The sequence below is a fragment of the Bufo bufo genome, chromosome 3 (genome assembly GCF_905171765.1).
Source record: "Bufo bufo chromosome 3, aBufBuf1.1, whole genome shotgun sequence".
In the NCBI taxonomy this organism is placed as follows: domain Eukaryota; kingdom Metazoa; phylum Chordata; class Amphibia; order Anura; family Bufonidae; genus Bufo; species Bufo bufo.
This window is the reverse complement of record NC_053391.1, coordinates 705,557,710-705,572,833: the sequence shown is the minus strand read 5'-3', so window position 1 is coordinate 705,572,833 and position 15,124 is coordinate 705,557,710. Positions and strand designations below refer to the sequence as shown.

General features: G+C 49.0%; 2 protein-coding genes and 1 long non-coding RNA gene across 5 annotated transcripts in view; 1 reads left to right on the top strand and 2 right to left on the bottom strand.

Moving 5' to 3' along the window:
• The window catches only part of RRP8 (ribosomal RNA processing 8), a 28,475-nt gene extending 27,445 nt beyond the window's left edge, over positions 1-1,030 (top strand). The window contains exons 8-9 of the mRNA XM_040426761.1: positions 397-770; positions 906-1,030. Coding sequence (XP_040282695.1) covers positions 397-510 — 114 coding nt within the window. The 3' untranslated portion in view covers positions 511-770; positions 906-1,030. The remainder of the gene's footprint in view (positions 1-396; positions 771-905) is intronic.
• LOC120996655 lies at positions 888-2,338 on the bottom strand. 3 transcript variants are annotated; one of them, XR_005777835.1, is made up of 3 exons: positions 2,053-2,338; positions 1,761-1,864; positions 888-1,034 (listed from the first exon to the last, which is right to left on the bottom strand). It is a non-coding gene; the product is annotated as an uncharacterized LOC120996655 (long non-coding RNA). The 3 variants fall into 3 exon arrangements; XR_005777834.1 differs by having other exon boundaries at positions 1,761-1,812; positions 2,053-2,337; XR_005777836.1 differs by lacking the exon at positions 1,761-1,864 and having other exon boundaries at positions 2,053-2,336.
• A 1,370-nt stretch (positions 2,339-3,708) lies between these two features.
• The window catches only part of DNHD1 (dynein heavy chain domain 1), a 108,575-nt gene continuing 97,159 nt past the window's right edge, over positions 3,709-15,124 (bottom strand). Inside the window, exon 42 of the mRNA XM_040426760.1 lies at positions 3,709-4,091. Within this exon, the coding sequence (XP_040282694.1) occupies positions 3,747-4,091 (345 nt within the window). The 3' untranslated portion in view covers positions 3,709-3,746. The remainder of the gene's footprint in view (positions 4,092-15,124) is intronic.

Below are 15,124 nucleotides of genomic sequence, written 5' to 3'. Positions count from 1 at the left end.
TTTACTAGAGGGCTGAATGAGTGATGTCAGCACTGGGTGCAGTAATGATCCCTTTACTAGAGGGCAGAGCGAGTGATGTCAGCACTGGGTGCAGTAATGATCCCTTTACTAGAGGGCAGAGCGAGTGATGTCAGCACTGGGTGCAGTAATGATCCCTTTACTAGAGGGCAGAGCGAGTGATGTCAGCACTGGGGGCAGTAATGATCCCTTTACTAGAGGGCAGAGCGAGTGATGTCAGCACTGTGTGGAGTAATGATCCCTTTACTAGAGGGCAGAGCGAGTGATGTCAGCACTGGGTGCAGTAATGATCCCTTTTTCTAGAGGGTGGAGTGAGCAAGTGATGTCAGCACTGGGTGGAGTAATATTTAGTAAGTGCCATTTATTTCTTGTCCCTAGAACACAGAGAACTCGTATTTCTTCCTCTTTGAATTCAGCAAGACGGGAGGTGCGCGAGATGCCTCCAAACATCCAGGCCTGCAGCTGAAGCCGTGTCTGTACAAGAAGAGATGAGGGCCCGGGGCCCCGCCGGACATCACATGAGCACTGACTCCTGTACAAATACATTGTGTTTTGGAATTTTTACTTCTTTTAAGTATGGATGCCTCATGCAGCTTTCTGATCCTCGGGTGCCTCGCGCCTCGTTGAGCTTTCTGACTTATGGTTGCTTTGCTTCTGGGGGTAAGCATCTACTTTATAGTTACCCCTCATTACATCATGAAGCAGTGAAGTGGGCAAAATCCACGGCAATTCACAGTAAAGCATCAGTGCAAGTGCTAGATGAGGAGTTGTCCTGTACCTCAGCCACCCGCCGGACAGGATTACATACCTGACGAGGAGTTGTCCCGTACCTCAGCCACCTGCCGGACAGGATTACCTACCTGACGAGGATTTGTCCCGTGCCTCAGCCACCCGCCGGTCACTATTACATACCTGACGAGGAGTTGTCCCGTGCCTCAGCCACCCGCCGGTCACTATTACATACCTGACGAGGAGTTGTCCCGTACCTCAGCCACCCGCCGGTCACTATTACATACCTGACGAGGAGTTGTCCTGTACCTCAGCCACCCACTGAACACGATTACATACCTGACGAGGAGTTGTCCTGTACCTCAGCCACCCACTGAACACGATTACATACCTGACGAGGAGTTGTCCCGTACCTCAGCCACCCGCCGGACACAATTACATACCTGACGAGGAGTTGTCCTGTACCTCAGCCACCTGCCGGACAGGATTACCTACCTGACGAGGAGTTGTCCCGTACCTCAGCCACCCACCGGCACAATTACATACCTGACGAGGAGTTGTCCCGTACCTCAGCCACCCGCCGGTCACTATTGCATACCTGACGAGGAGTTGTCCCGTACCTCAGCCACCCGCCGGTCACTATTGCATACCCGACGAGGAGTTGTCCCGTACCTCAGCCACCCGCCGGCACAATTACATACCTGACGAGGAGTTGTCCCGTACCTCAGCCACCCGCCGGTCACTATTGCATACCCGACGAGGAGTTGTCCCGTACCTCAGCCACCCGCCGGACACAATTACATACCTGACGAGGAGTTGTCCCGTACCTCAGCCACCCGCCGGTCACTATTGCATACCCGACGAGGAGTTGTCCCGTACCTCAGCCACCCGCCGGACACAATTACATACCTGACGAGGAGTTGTCCCGTACCTCAGCCACCCGCCGGACACAATTACATACCTGACGAGGAGTTGTCCCGTACCTCAGCCACCCGCTGGACAGGATTACATACCTGACGAGGAGTTGTCCCGTACCTCAGCCACCCGCCGATCACTATTACATACCTGACGAGGAGTTGTCCCGTACCTCAGCCACCCGCCGGACAGGATTACATACCTGATGAGGAGTTGTCCCGTACCTCAGCCACCCGCCAATCACTATTGCATACCCGACGAGGAATTGTCCCGTACCTCAGCTACCAGACAAGTTTTTTTCTCCCTATATCTCAGCCACCCACCGGCACAATTACATACCTGACGAGGAGTTGTCCCGTACCTCAACCTCCCGCCGGCACAATTACATACCTGACGAGGAGTTGTCCCGTACCTCAGCCACCCGCCGGACACAATTACATACCTGACGAGGAGTTGTCCCGTACCTCAGCCACCCGCCGGTCACTATTACATACCTGACGAGGAGTTGTCCCGTACCTCAGCCACCCGCCGGACAGGATTACATACCTGACGAGGAATTGTCCCGTACCTCAGCCACCCGCCGGACACGATTACATACCTGACGAGGAGTTGTCCCGTACCTCAGCTACCTGTTGGATGCTGTTATAATGTACCGAGTATTATGATTACATTTTATTAAAGTCTTTATAATTGTAACATTGATGTAGCGCTCTGTAACCAATGGTGAATGAGGGGAGGGACAGGCCATGTAGCCACACCCCTGAGGAAGTCTTGCTGATGAAATGCAGTGGGTGCAGCTGATTGGTCAGCAGATGATCATGTGCTTTGCTGAATTTGTCATTTCAGGTTAAAATGTGGAAGGAGGCACTGAAGGTGGAAGCACCTTCCCTGGAAAGCACAGGCGGACTATAGGACACTGTAATGATTTACAGGCGGGCTTCTGTACAGACGGATAATAGGACAGTGTAAGAACTAACGGAGGATGCTGTACAGGCAGACTGTAGCACAGTGTAATTACTTACAGGCGGACTGTATGACAGCGTAATGACTTACAGGCAGGCTGTTGTACAGGCGGACTAAAAGACAGTGTAGCAACTAATAGGGGGGCTGCTGTACAGGTGGACTATAGGACACTAATGACTTACAGGAGGGTTGCTGTTCAGGCAGACTATAGGACAGTAAGGACTAACAGGCACTGCTGTACAGGCAGACTATAGGAACTGTAGTGTGTGTGGTCCTGTTTTATTGGATATTTAATAAAAGTGAAGTTTTAAGAAGTTGCCATCAGTGATTTCGGACTATAGGACAGTGTAATGACTTACAGGCGGACTACAGACGGACTATAGGACAGTGTAATGACTTACAGGGAGGCTGCACTACAGACGGACTATGGGACAGCGTAATGACTTACAGGCGGACTACAGACGGACTATAGGACAGTGTAATGACTTACAGGGAGGCTGCACTACAGACAGACTATAGGACAGTGTAATGACTTACAGGCGGACTACAGACGGACTATAGGACAGTGTAATGACTTACAGGCGGACTACAGAACAGTAAGGACTAAGAAGCACACTGCTGTACAGACGGACTATCGGATGATGGTCTGAGGACTAACAATTTACAGGCCTTTATGGACTCTCCTGCGGTGAGGCCATTATTAGAGGGCTTGCTGATGACCCCATGTTGTGTCCCACCATTTATTCCCCACCACAATCTGCGAAAAAATAAAGCACTACACCCCAGGTCGCCCCCTCCGTTCAGCTAACCAGAACCTCCTCCATATCCCCAAGACCCACTACAACTCAAAAGGTTCGCAGTCCAAGGACCCCGGTTATGGAACACTCTACCTGCAGAGATCCGCTCAGAAGAAAACCATCTAGCCTTCAGGAAGAAGCTCAAGACCCACCTCTTCTGAAAGCACAGGCGGTCAAGGGCGGCAAAAGCGCCTTGAGGCGATTTAGTTCGCAATTGTAGCGCTATATAAGTTATTCATTCACAATCAGATCATCGCCAAGGTCAGGATTATTCTTACTTGTCTTTTTATTTTTTGTTGCAGTGTGTCATCTCGCTGCCTCATGTCACAGTAAAGAGATGGCGTGAACACGGCGCTGGCTCCATAAGAAAGGGGAAACGGTGGTGGGAAGTGGAAGGAGCAGCAGTGGCCTCTCCTGATGCTGCTTGTGGCCCCCAGGGCCCTCCCCACTGTACAGCGGGCACAGATAGTAGGACTGTGCAGGATGATGGCATTTGGCATTGCTGGCTTGTGGCACAGCAGAGATGTGTATTGAAGGGAGGGCGCAGAGTTGTGGTGACAGAGTCTCTTGTAGTAATTCCAGACGGGTGTCCCAGAGGGCGTGACGCAGATGTATCCCGACCAGCGAGATTCCCACAGGCTGCAGCGAGGGCGACGTTCTGCCGGAAACCTGCCAATCACAGAACAGGAGAATCAAGTACGAGAAATCACAATCTGCAGCTGAGGAAGACGACGCCTGTAATAATGTACACCAAGTTATGTAGAACTGTGCAATCTACCGAGAATGTCCACAGTCTACAAGCCGACCGGGCACAGAGGTTCAATGTGGATAAATGTGAAGTTCTGCATCTGGGTACTAATAATCTACATACAGCATACGTCCTAGGAGGAGTAACACTGGAGAGTCACTTGTAGAGAAGGATCGGGTACTAATAATCTACATACAGCATACGTCCTAGGAGGAGTAACACTGGAGAGTCACTTGTAGAGAAGGATCAGGTACTAATAATCTACATACAGCATACGTCCTAGGAGGAGTAACACTGGAGAGTCACTTGTAGAGAAGGATCAGGTACTAATAATCTACATACAGCATACGTCCTAGGAGGAGTAACACTGGAGAGTCACTTGTAGACAAGGATCAGGTACTAATAATCTACATACATCATATGTCCTAGGAGGAGTAACATTGGAGAGTCACTTGTAGAGAAGGATCAGATACTAATATTCTACATACATCATATGTCCTAGGAGGAGTAACACTGTAGAGTCACTTGTAGAGAAGGATCAGGTACTAACAATCTACATAGATCATATGTCCTAGGAGGAGTAACACTGGAGAGTCACTTGTAGAGAAGGATCAGGTACTAATATTCTACATACATCATATGTCCTAGGAGGAGTAACACTGAAGAGTCACTTGTAGAGAAGGATCAGGTACTAATAATCTACATACATCATATGTCCTAGGAGGAGTAACACTGGAGAGTCACTTGTAGAGAAGGATCAAGTACTAACAATCTACAAACATCATATGTCCTAGGAGGAGTAACACTGGAGAGTCACTTGTAGGATGGATTTGGGTGTCCTTGTAGATGGTAGATTAAATTACAGCACAATGTCAATCAGATGCTTCTAAGGCCACCAGGATATTGTCATGCATTATACGAGGCATGGACTCGTGGGTAGAGTGGAGTGGACACCTGGATGTTCGCGTTCGGCTGAACTTCAGAAAAAAGTTCGAGTTCGGGACCCGAACCCCATTGAAGTCAATGGGGACCCGAACTTTTGAGCACTAAAATGGCTGTAAAAATGTCATGGAAAGGGCTAGAGGGCTGCAAATGTCGTCAAAATGTGGTTAAGAGCATGGCAAGTGCTCTGCAAACAAATATGGATAAGGAAATGACTTTAAATAACATAAAATACGTAAAAATAAAAAATAATAATCTTGATCTAGGAGGACGAGGTCCATATGGAGAAGGAGGTTGAGGAGGCGGTGGAGGTGGAAGCGGCGGTGGAGGAGGAGGAGGTAGCCTACACTGCTTTTTGGTTTAAAATTTTATTTTTAAAATTAGGGTACACCCCAAAACATTGGGAAATATAACCTGTGATGACGCCCCCTGCCGTGCTAAACACACGTTCAGACAATACACCGGCTGCAGGGCAGGCCAGCACCTCCAAGGGGTAAAGGACAAGCTCAGGCCATGTGCCCAATTTGGAGACCCAGAAGTTGAAGGGGCAGACCCGTCATTCATTATGTGTTGGCGTGTGCACACATACTGCTCCACCATGTTGGTGAAATGCTGCCTCCTGCAAAGACGTTCCATATCAGCTGGTGGTGCTGGTTGTTGTGGCGTGCTGACAAAGCTTTTCCACATGTCGGCCATGCTAACCCTTCCTTCTGAGGTGCTGGCGGTGCCCCAGCTGCGTTGGCGACCTCTTCCTCATCCTCTGCCTTCACCTTGTGCTTCCACTGTGCCCCCGCTGTCAGGTGGGAATGTCACCAGCAGCGCGTCTACCAGCGTGTGCTTGTACTCACGCATCTTCTGTTCATGCTCCGGTGAGGGAATTAAGGACGGTACGTTGTCCGTGTAACGGGGATCCAGCAGCGCGGCCACCCAGGAATCAGCACAAGTTAGAATGTGGGCAACTCGGCGGTCGTTGCGGAGACACTGCAGCATGTAATCACTCATGTGTGCCAGGCTGCCCAGAGGCAACGACAAGCTGTCCTCTGTGGGAGGTGTATCGTCTGTGTCCTCTGTATCCCCCCAGCCACGCACCAGTGATGGCCATGAGCTGGTCTGGGTGCCACCCTGCTGTGAACATGGTTCCTCCTCCTCATCCTCCACCTCCTCATCCTCCAGAACTGTGCCCTGGCTGGACAATTGTGTACCTGGCGTTTGTGGGTGCAGGAACCCACCCTCGGAGTCACTTGGGAATGACTGGCCGGAAACCCTACGAAATGATCCCTCTTCCTCCTCCTCCTCCTGTGCCACATCCTCTTCCATCATCGCCAGGAGCGTTTTTTCAAGGAGACATAGAAGTGGTATTGTAACGCTGAGATCAGCGTCATCGCCACTGGCCATGTTGGTGGAGTACTCGAAACAGCGCAACAAGGAACACAGGTCTCGCATGGAGGCCCAGTCATTGGTGGTGAAGTGGTGCTGATCCGCAGAGCGAATGACCCGTGCGTGCTGCTGCTGAAACTCCACTATGGCCTGCTGCTGCTCGCACAGTCTGTCCAGCATGTGCAAGGTGGAGTTCCACCTGGTGGGCACGTCGCATATGAGGCGGTGAGCGGGAAGGCCGAAGTTACGCTGCAGCGCTGACAGGCGAGCAGCAGCAGGGTGAGAACGCCGAAAGCGCAAACAGACGGCCCGCACTTTATGCAGCAGCTCTGACATGTCGGGGTAATTTATAAGGAATCTCTGCACCACCAAATTCAGCACATGCGCCAGGCAAGGGATGTGCGTCAAACCGGCTAGTCCCAGAGCTGCAACAAGATTTCGCCCATTATCGCACACCACCAGGCCGGGCTTGAGGCTCACTGGCACAAACCACTCATCGGTCTGTTGTTCAAGGCCCGTCCACAGCTCCTGCGCGGTGTGGGGTTTGTCCCCCAAACAGATACGTTATAAAACTGCCTGCTGTCGTTTACCCCTGGCTGTGCTGAAGTTGGTGGTGAAGGTGTTATGCTGACCAGATGAGGAGCTGGTAGAGGATGGGTAGGGAGCAGGGTACTTCCTCTCCAGCGTTTGGGAGATGGAGAGCTGAATGCTTCCGTGGGACATTGTGGAGATGCTTGGTGACCCAGGTGGTGGTGTTGCTGGCAGATCCTCTGCGGGGTGGCAGGTGGCACTGTCACTCCAGAGGTGGATGAAGAGGCCGCGACTGCAGCAGAAGAGGAAGCAGGAGGAGCCAGAGACCTTTCTTGGTTTTTAGGGTGTCTTCTCCACTGCAGCTCATGCTTTGCACTTAGATGCCTGGTCATGCAGGTTGTGCTCAGGTTGAGAACGTTTATGCCTCGCTTCAGGCTCTGATTGCACAGCGTGCAAACCACTCGTGTCTTGTCAGCACATTGTCTGAAGAACTGCAACGCCAGGGAACTCCTTGGAGCTGGCTTTGGTGTGCTCGGTCCCTTGCTGCGGTGGGCAGTAGCAGGCGTACTGTCTAGAGGACGGCCGCTCCAGATTTGCACCCTGCTCCCTCTTCTGCTGTGCTGGTGGCTCTGTGCGACCACCGCTTCTTCCTCCGAACTACATAGGTCACTCGCATGACCTTGATTCCATGTGGGGTCGAGGACCTCATCGTCCTCCAGATCATCTTCCACCCAGTCTTCACCCCTGCCTTCCTTGTCGGTCTTCACACTTTCGAAAGCCCCAGCAGTTGGCACCTGTGTTTCGTCATCATCCGAGACGTGCTGCGATGGTCCTCCCATGTACTGATCTTGAAAGATAAGTGGTTGGGCATCGGTGCACCCAATCTCTTCCACTTCTGGGGCAGGGCTGGGTTGACGGCCCTGGGAAACCCTGCTAACAGAGTCATCAAAAAGCAGAAGAGACTGCTGCATGACTTGGGGCTCAGACTGCTTGGCTGATGTGCAAGGGGGCGAGGTGAAAGACTGATGGACATCGGCTGCAGGTGCCAACTGTGGTCTTTCAGCAGGAGACTGGGTGGGAGACAATGTGAAGGAACTGGATCCACTGTCAGCCACCCAATCTACTATCTCCTGTACTTGTTCAGGCCTCACCATTCGTAGAGCCGCATTAGGCCCGACCCAATACCGCTGCAGGTTCTGTCGCCTACTCGCACCTGAGGAAGGGGTTTCACTTGTGCGTGTAGCTGGCACAGATCGACCACGTCCTCTCCCTGCAACAGGAGCTCCACCAGCAGCACCACGACCGGGGCCACGTCCCTTATTTGACGCTCTCCTCATATTTTTCAAATTTAGGATCTTGCCCTAAATGGGTGTTTAATTAATAGTAGAATAGGTGTATACAATGAATATGGACCTCAAAAAAATCGCAGAAATCCTCATACGAATAAAATGTCTAAAAAAATCGTGAACAAATAAAAATTGCATATAACGATCCCCACAGTATTCGTTGAGCGATTCTATTTGTAAATAATCGCAGGAGATGTTTAGTGAACTTCGAATGTCAATTCTTATCTCCAGCCTAATGGGAGGCTCCAGAAAATCGCATGGAAGACCTTAGTGTGCAAGGCAGTACAACACCACACGCTGTCCAGATTGCATCCCACCAGCTTATTCGGATCATCAGATATAGTAATAGTCGTGAAGGATATCTCTTACCATATGCCGTCACCAGCTTGATATTTCAATCAAAATTTCTGCCGATCTTACCCTACGCGGCGTCCCACGTGGTATGGAGTCTCAAACGTGACGTCTCACGTGACTCCTCGGCTTGGCAGCTGTAAAGTCTCGGACCCTTCTTACGATCCTGCCTCTAATTCGAGACAAATGGCAATAGTTCATAAGGGAAGATCTCCCGACTGTATCCTTCTTCTATCGATAAATCCTAGTTGATGGGGAACGGCTCACTGTCCCAGCAGAGCCAGACGCGTTTCAGGGTATGCACCCCTTCCTCAGTGGTGGTGACAGTGAGCACTTCACAACCTTTTATACATCCCCAAAGGCAGGCTGTGGGTGGAACTGATCTAATTGGGACATTAGAGAAATCCGGTCTGGAATCCTATCATCATTATTAAGTCAGAGATATGAATAGGAAGGATTTCTTCATTCCAAAATCTACACTCCCACAGGATGAGGTGATAAGGATGATCCTACCCTACCATTCACAATATCGACAGCTAGAGAAAATCACCAGGAAATATTGGTATCTCCTTCTTGATGATAAGATCATAGGGTCCTCCCTCACCAAAGACCCTAGGATTACCTACACAAGAGCAGTGAATTTGGCAGCAAAAGTAGCACCCACCTTGAAAGTGGATAGGAAGGGTCTATCTAAAGGTCAAAATTGGCTAGCGACTGGAGGCTTCCATAGATGTGGACGGTGTGGTAATTGCAAGGTTACTAATTTTGGAAGGAAAACAACGAGTATCACCTCCACTCAGAATACGTTCAGGCTAGACATTAATGAATGTCTGACCTGTGATTCAACTGACGTTATTTATCTATTGCAATGTGGATGTCGAAAACAATATATAGGGAGGACAAAGAGGACGCTAAAGAAGAGGGTGGCAGAGCACGTGGCTAATATTAAGAAGGGCTATGTGCTACACTCTCTTTCTAGGCATTTTAAAGATGTACACATATTTATGTATATCTTATGCAGTTTTTATAATATGTTTTTTATATCAAGTATACAATATATATAGGAATCTGTTATTGTGAGACCATTTGACCCAAGGACTGGAGGTGGATCAATGTGGGCCTTATTTAGATAATAATGATGATAGGATTCCAGACCGGATTTCTCTAATGTCCCAATTAGATCAGTTCCACCCACAGCCTGCCTTTGGGGATGTATAAAGGGTTGTGAAGTGCTCACTGTCACCACCACTGAGGAAGGGGTGCATACCCTGAAACGCGTCTGGCTCTGCTGGGACAGTGAGCCGTTCCCCATCAACTAGGATTTATCGATAGAAGAAGGATACAGTCGGGAGATCTTCCCTTATGAACTATTGCCATTTGTCTCGAATTAGAGGCAGGATCGTAAGAAGGGTCCGAGACTTTACAGCTGCCAAGCCGAGGAGTCACGTGAGACGTCACGTTTGAGATTCCGTACCACGTGGGACGCCGCGTAGGGTAAGATCGGCAGAAATTTCGATTGAAATATCAAGCTGGTGACGACATATGGTAAGAGATATCCTTCACGACTATTACTATATCTGATGATCCGAATAAGCTGGTGGGATGCAATCTGGACAGCGTGTGGTGTTATACTGCCTTGCACACTAAGGTCTTCCATGCGATTTTCTGGAGCCTCCCATTAGGCTGGAGATAAGAATTGACATTCGAAGTTCACTAAACATCTCCTGCGATTATTTACAAATAGAATCGCTCAACGAATACTGTGGGGATCGTTATATGCGATTTTTATTTGTTCACTATTTTTTTAGACATTTTATTCGTATGAGGATTTCTGCGATTTTTTGAGGTCCATATTCATTGTATACATTGTTTCATTGTCTTTATTCATTGATGTTTTTACTGGTTTATGTACTGGCTCCCTATGATAAATATGTATAACTATTGACGTATCCATAGAGCACTGCTGCTTTCTTTTCCCAAACGTGGAGTGCCCCTCATTTTTTATTGCATTATTTATTTGTTCAGACGGTCTGGGTGGACCGTGAGGTGTGCACCCGGATCCATTCGGTCGATAGGTAGAGTCGCTGTTTTCCATTTCATCCATTAATAGTAGAATAGAACCACAGTATGTAAAGGGTGTATCTCACACGGCCTGAACCAGACTAGGCCTGAATTATAGATTTGTTTGGCCAAAATGGCTGTATTTTAAATGCCTGAATCAAACCCCTGTATGTAGAGGGGGTATCTCACACGGCCTGAACCAGTGTCGGCCTGAATTCAATATTGGTGCACCAAATGGCGGTATATAAAATCTCTGAATGTAACCCAAATGTATTAAGGGTGTATCTCACAATGACATCTGCAGCAAAGGCTGCCAACTACATTTTTTGTGCCCAAACGAGTGTTTGTTTAACAACTGAATTTGACAGCCGTATATAAGCCTGGAATTTCACACGTGCTGATGCTGCAAGGCGTGAAAATTGTGTTTTCTGGCAAAAAAGTGTGTTTTTAAAACCCCAGAAGATGATGGGTGTATTTCTAGCTTAAATTGCACACTGACTAATCCAGATGTAGATGGTCAAAAAAGTCTTTTTTTGCGAACAGAATATGAAAGCTGTGTATATTAAACTTGAATTTAACATTTGCAGATATGGAAAATACAGTTTTTTGGAAAAAAAAAGGTGTGTTTTTTCAAACCCCAGAAAATGATGGGTGTATTTCTACCTTAAATTGCACACTGACTAATCCAGATGTTGTAGTTTGCCCAAAAAATGGTTTGCAATGTCCCAAAAGCTCAGATGCCGTGCTGGTGCACTGAGCTTGCATAAAATGGCCGCCGCTGCCGCCCACCTAACTAACAGAATTATAAAAGTTAGTATTTTTTTGGTCAATGGGCTCAGGGCAGGGTAAAACGATTGTGCCCTGCACCCACACAACTATTTCTCTGTAGATCGCTGAGTTAGATTCTCTCCTATTCTCTCCCTCACAGCAGCAGCATCCTCTCCCTGCACTAGTAAGAGCAGAGTGACGGGCGTCGCTACCTGACTCCAGCTTATATAGAGCCTGGGTCACATGCTGCGCCGGCCAATCACAGCCATGCCATTAGTAGGCATGGCTGTGATGGCTTCTAAGGTCAGACAGTTAACCGCTTGTTGATTGGCTGCTCTGCAGCCTTTCAAAAAGTGCCAAAAAAAAAGCGCCGAACACCGAACCCGAACTTTTACTTAAATGTTCGGGTCCGGGATCCAAAAATCCTAAAGTTCGGTACGAACCCGAGCTTTACAGTTCTGGTTTGCTCAACCCTACTCGCGGGGCAGGGATGTAATATTACCACAAAGCGCTGGTGCGGCCTCATCTGGAATATGCAGTTCAGTTCTGGGCACCAGTCCATAGAAAGGACGCCCTGGAGCTGGAGAGAGTACAGAGGAGAGCGACTAAACTGATGAGGGGCCTGGAGGGTCTGAGGTATGGGGGAAGAATTACACTTTAGTCCTGAGAAGAGGGGGGGCAGGATTAACCAAAGAAATATATAAATGAGCCAAAAATATGGTGAAAATCTGTTCCATGCAAAATGCCCTCAAAAGACAAGGGGGAACTGCCTCCGACTGGGGAAGAAAAAGTTCAGTCTCCATAAACGTCAAGGATTCTTTACTATAAGGGTCCATTCACACTTCCGCAAAATGGGTCCGCATCCGTTCCGCAATTTTGTGGAACAGGTGCAGACCCATTCATTTTCAATGGGGCCGGAATGCGCTGTCCGCACTTCCGCATCCGTGCTTCCGTTTCCGCAAAAAAATAGAACATGTCCTATTCTTGTGCGCAATTGCGGACAAGATTAATCATTTTCTATTATAGTGCCGGCGATGTGCGGTCAACAAATTGCGGAATGCACATTGCCAGTGTCCGTGTTTTGCAGATTCGCAGAACACTTACAGACGTGTGAATGGACCCCAAGAGCTGTGAATCTGTGGAGCAGTCACCTCAGGACGTGGTCACAGCAGGAACAGCGGACGGGTTTATACAAGGGTTCTTTACTGCAAGAGCTGTGAATCTGTGGAGCAGTCACCTCAGGACGTGGTCACAGCAGGAACAGGGGACGGGTTTATACAAGGCTTCTTTACTGTAAGAGCTGTGAATCTGTGGAATAGACACCTCAGGACGTGGTCACAGCAGGAACAGCGGACGGGTTTATACAAGGATTCTTTACTGTAAGAGCTGTGACTCTGTGGAATAGAGACCTCAGGACGTGGACACTCCAGGAACAGGGGACAGGTTTATACAATGATTCTTTACTGTAAGAGCTGTGAATCTGTGGAATAGACACCTCAGGACGTGGGCACTCCAGGAACAGTGGACGGTTTATACAAGGATTCTTTACTGCAAGAGCTGTGACTCTGTGGAATAGACACCTCAGGACGTGGGCACTCCAGGAACATGGGACAGGTTTATACAAGGCTTCTTTACTGTAAGAGCTGTGAATCTGTGGAGTAGACACCTCAGGATGTGGTCACAGCAGGAACAGGGGGCGGTTTATACAAGGGTTCTTTACTGTAAGAGCTGTGAATCTGTGGAATAGACACCTCAGGACGTGGGCACTCCAGGAACATGGGACAGGTTTATACAAGGCTTCTTTACTGTAAGAGCTGTGAATCTGTGGAGTAGACACCTCAGGACGTGGACACTCCAGGAACAGGGGACAGGTTTATACAATGATTCTTTACTGTAAGAGCTGTGAATCTGTGGAGCAGTCACCTCAGGACGTGGGCACTCCAGGAACAGGGGACGGGTCTATACAAGGGTTCTTTACTGTAAGAGCTGTGAATCTGTGGAATAGAGACCTCAGGACGTGGGCACTCCAGGAACAGGGGACGGGTCTATACAAGGATTCTTTAGTGTAAGAGCTGTGAATCTGTGGAGTAGTCACCTCAGGACGTGGTCACAGCAGGAACAGGGGACGGGTTTATACAAGGCTTCTTTACTGTAAGAGCTGTGAATCTGTGGAATAGTCACCTCAGGACGTGGGCACAGCAGAAACAGGGGACGGGTCTATACAAGGGTTCTTTACTGTAAGAGCTGTGAATCTGTGGAATAGAGACCTCAGGACGTGGGCACTCCAGGAACAGGGGACGGGTCTATACAAGGATTCTTTACTGTAAGAGCTGTGAATCTGTGGAGTAGTCACCTCAGGACGTGGGCACTCCAGGAACAGGGGACGGGTTTATACAAGGCTTCTTTACTGTAAGAGCTGTGAATCTGTGGAGTAGTCACCTCAGGACGTGGGCACTCCAGGAACAGGGGACGGGTTTATACAAGGCTTCTTTACTGTAAGAGCTGTGAATCTGTGGAGCAGTCACCTCAGGACGTGGACACTCCAGGAACAGGGGGCGGTTTATACAAGGGTTCTTTACTGTAAGAGCTGTGAATCTGTGGAATAGACACCTCAGGACGTGGGCACTCCAGGAACATGGGACAGGTTTATACAAGGCTTCTTTACTGTAAGAGCTGTGAATCTGTGGAGTAGACACCTCAGGACGTGGACACTCCAGGAACAGGGGACGGGTTTATACAAGGATTCTTTACTGTAAGAGCTGTGACTCTGGAGTAGTCACCTCAGGACGTGGGCACTCCAGGAACAGGGGACGGGTTTATACAAGGGTTCTTTAGTGTAAGAGCTGTGAATCTGTGGAATAGACACCTCAGGACGTGGTCACAGCAGGAACAGGGGACGGGTCTATACAAGGGTTCTTTACTGTAAGAGCTGTGAATCTGTGGAACAGACACCTCAGGACGTGGTCACAGCAGGAACAGCGGACGGGTTTATACAAGGCTTCTTTACTGTAAGAGCTGTGACTCTGTGGAATAGACAACTCAGGACGTGGGCACTCCAGGAACAGGGGACGGGTTTATACAAGGCTTCTTTACTGTAAGAGCTGTGAATCTGTGGAATAGACACCTCAGGACGTGGGCACTCCAGGAACAGGGGACGGGTTTATACAAGGGTTCTTTACTGTAAGAGCTGTGAATCTGTGGAATAGACACCTCAGGACGTGGGCACTCCAGGAACAGGGGACAGGTTTATACAAGGGTTCTTTACTGTAAGAGCTGTGAATCTGTGGAATAGACACCTCAGGACGTGGGCACTCCAGGAACAGGGGACAGGTTTATACAAGGGTTCTTTACTGTAAGAGCTGTGAATGTGTGGAGCAGTCATCTCCGGACGTGGTCACAGCAGGAACAGGGGACGGGTTTATACAAGGATTCTTTACTGTAAGAGCTGTGAATCTGTGGAATAGACATCTTAGGACGTGGTCACAGCAGTAACAGGGGACGGGTTTATACAAGGCTTCTTTACTGTAAGAGCTGTGACTGTGGAATAGACACCTCAGGACGTGGTCACAGCAGGAACA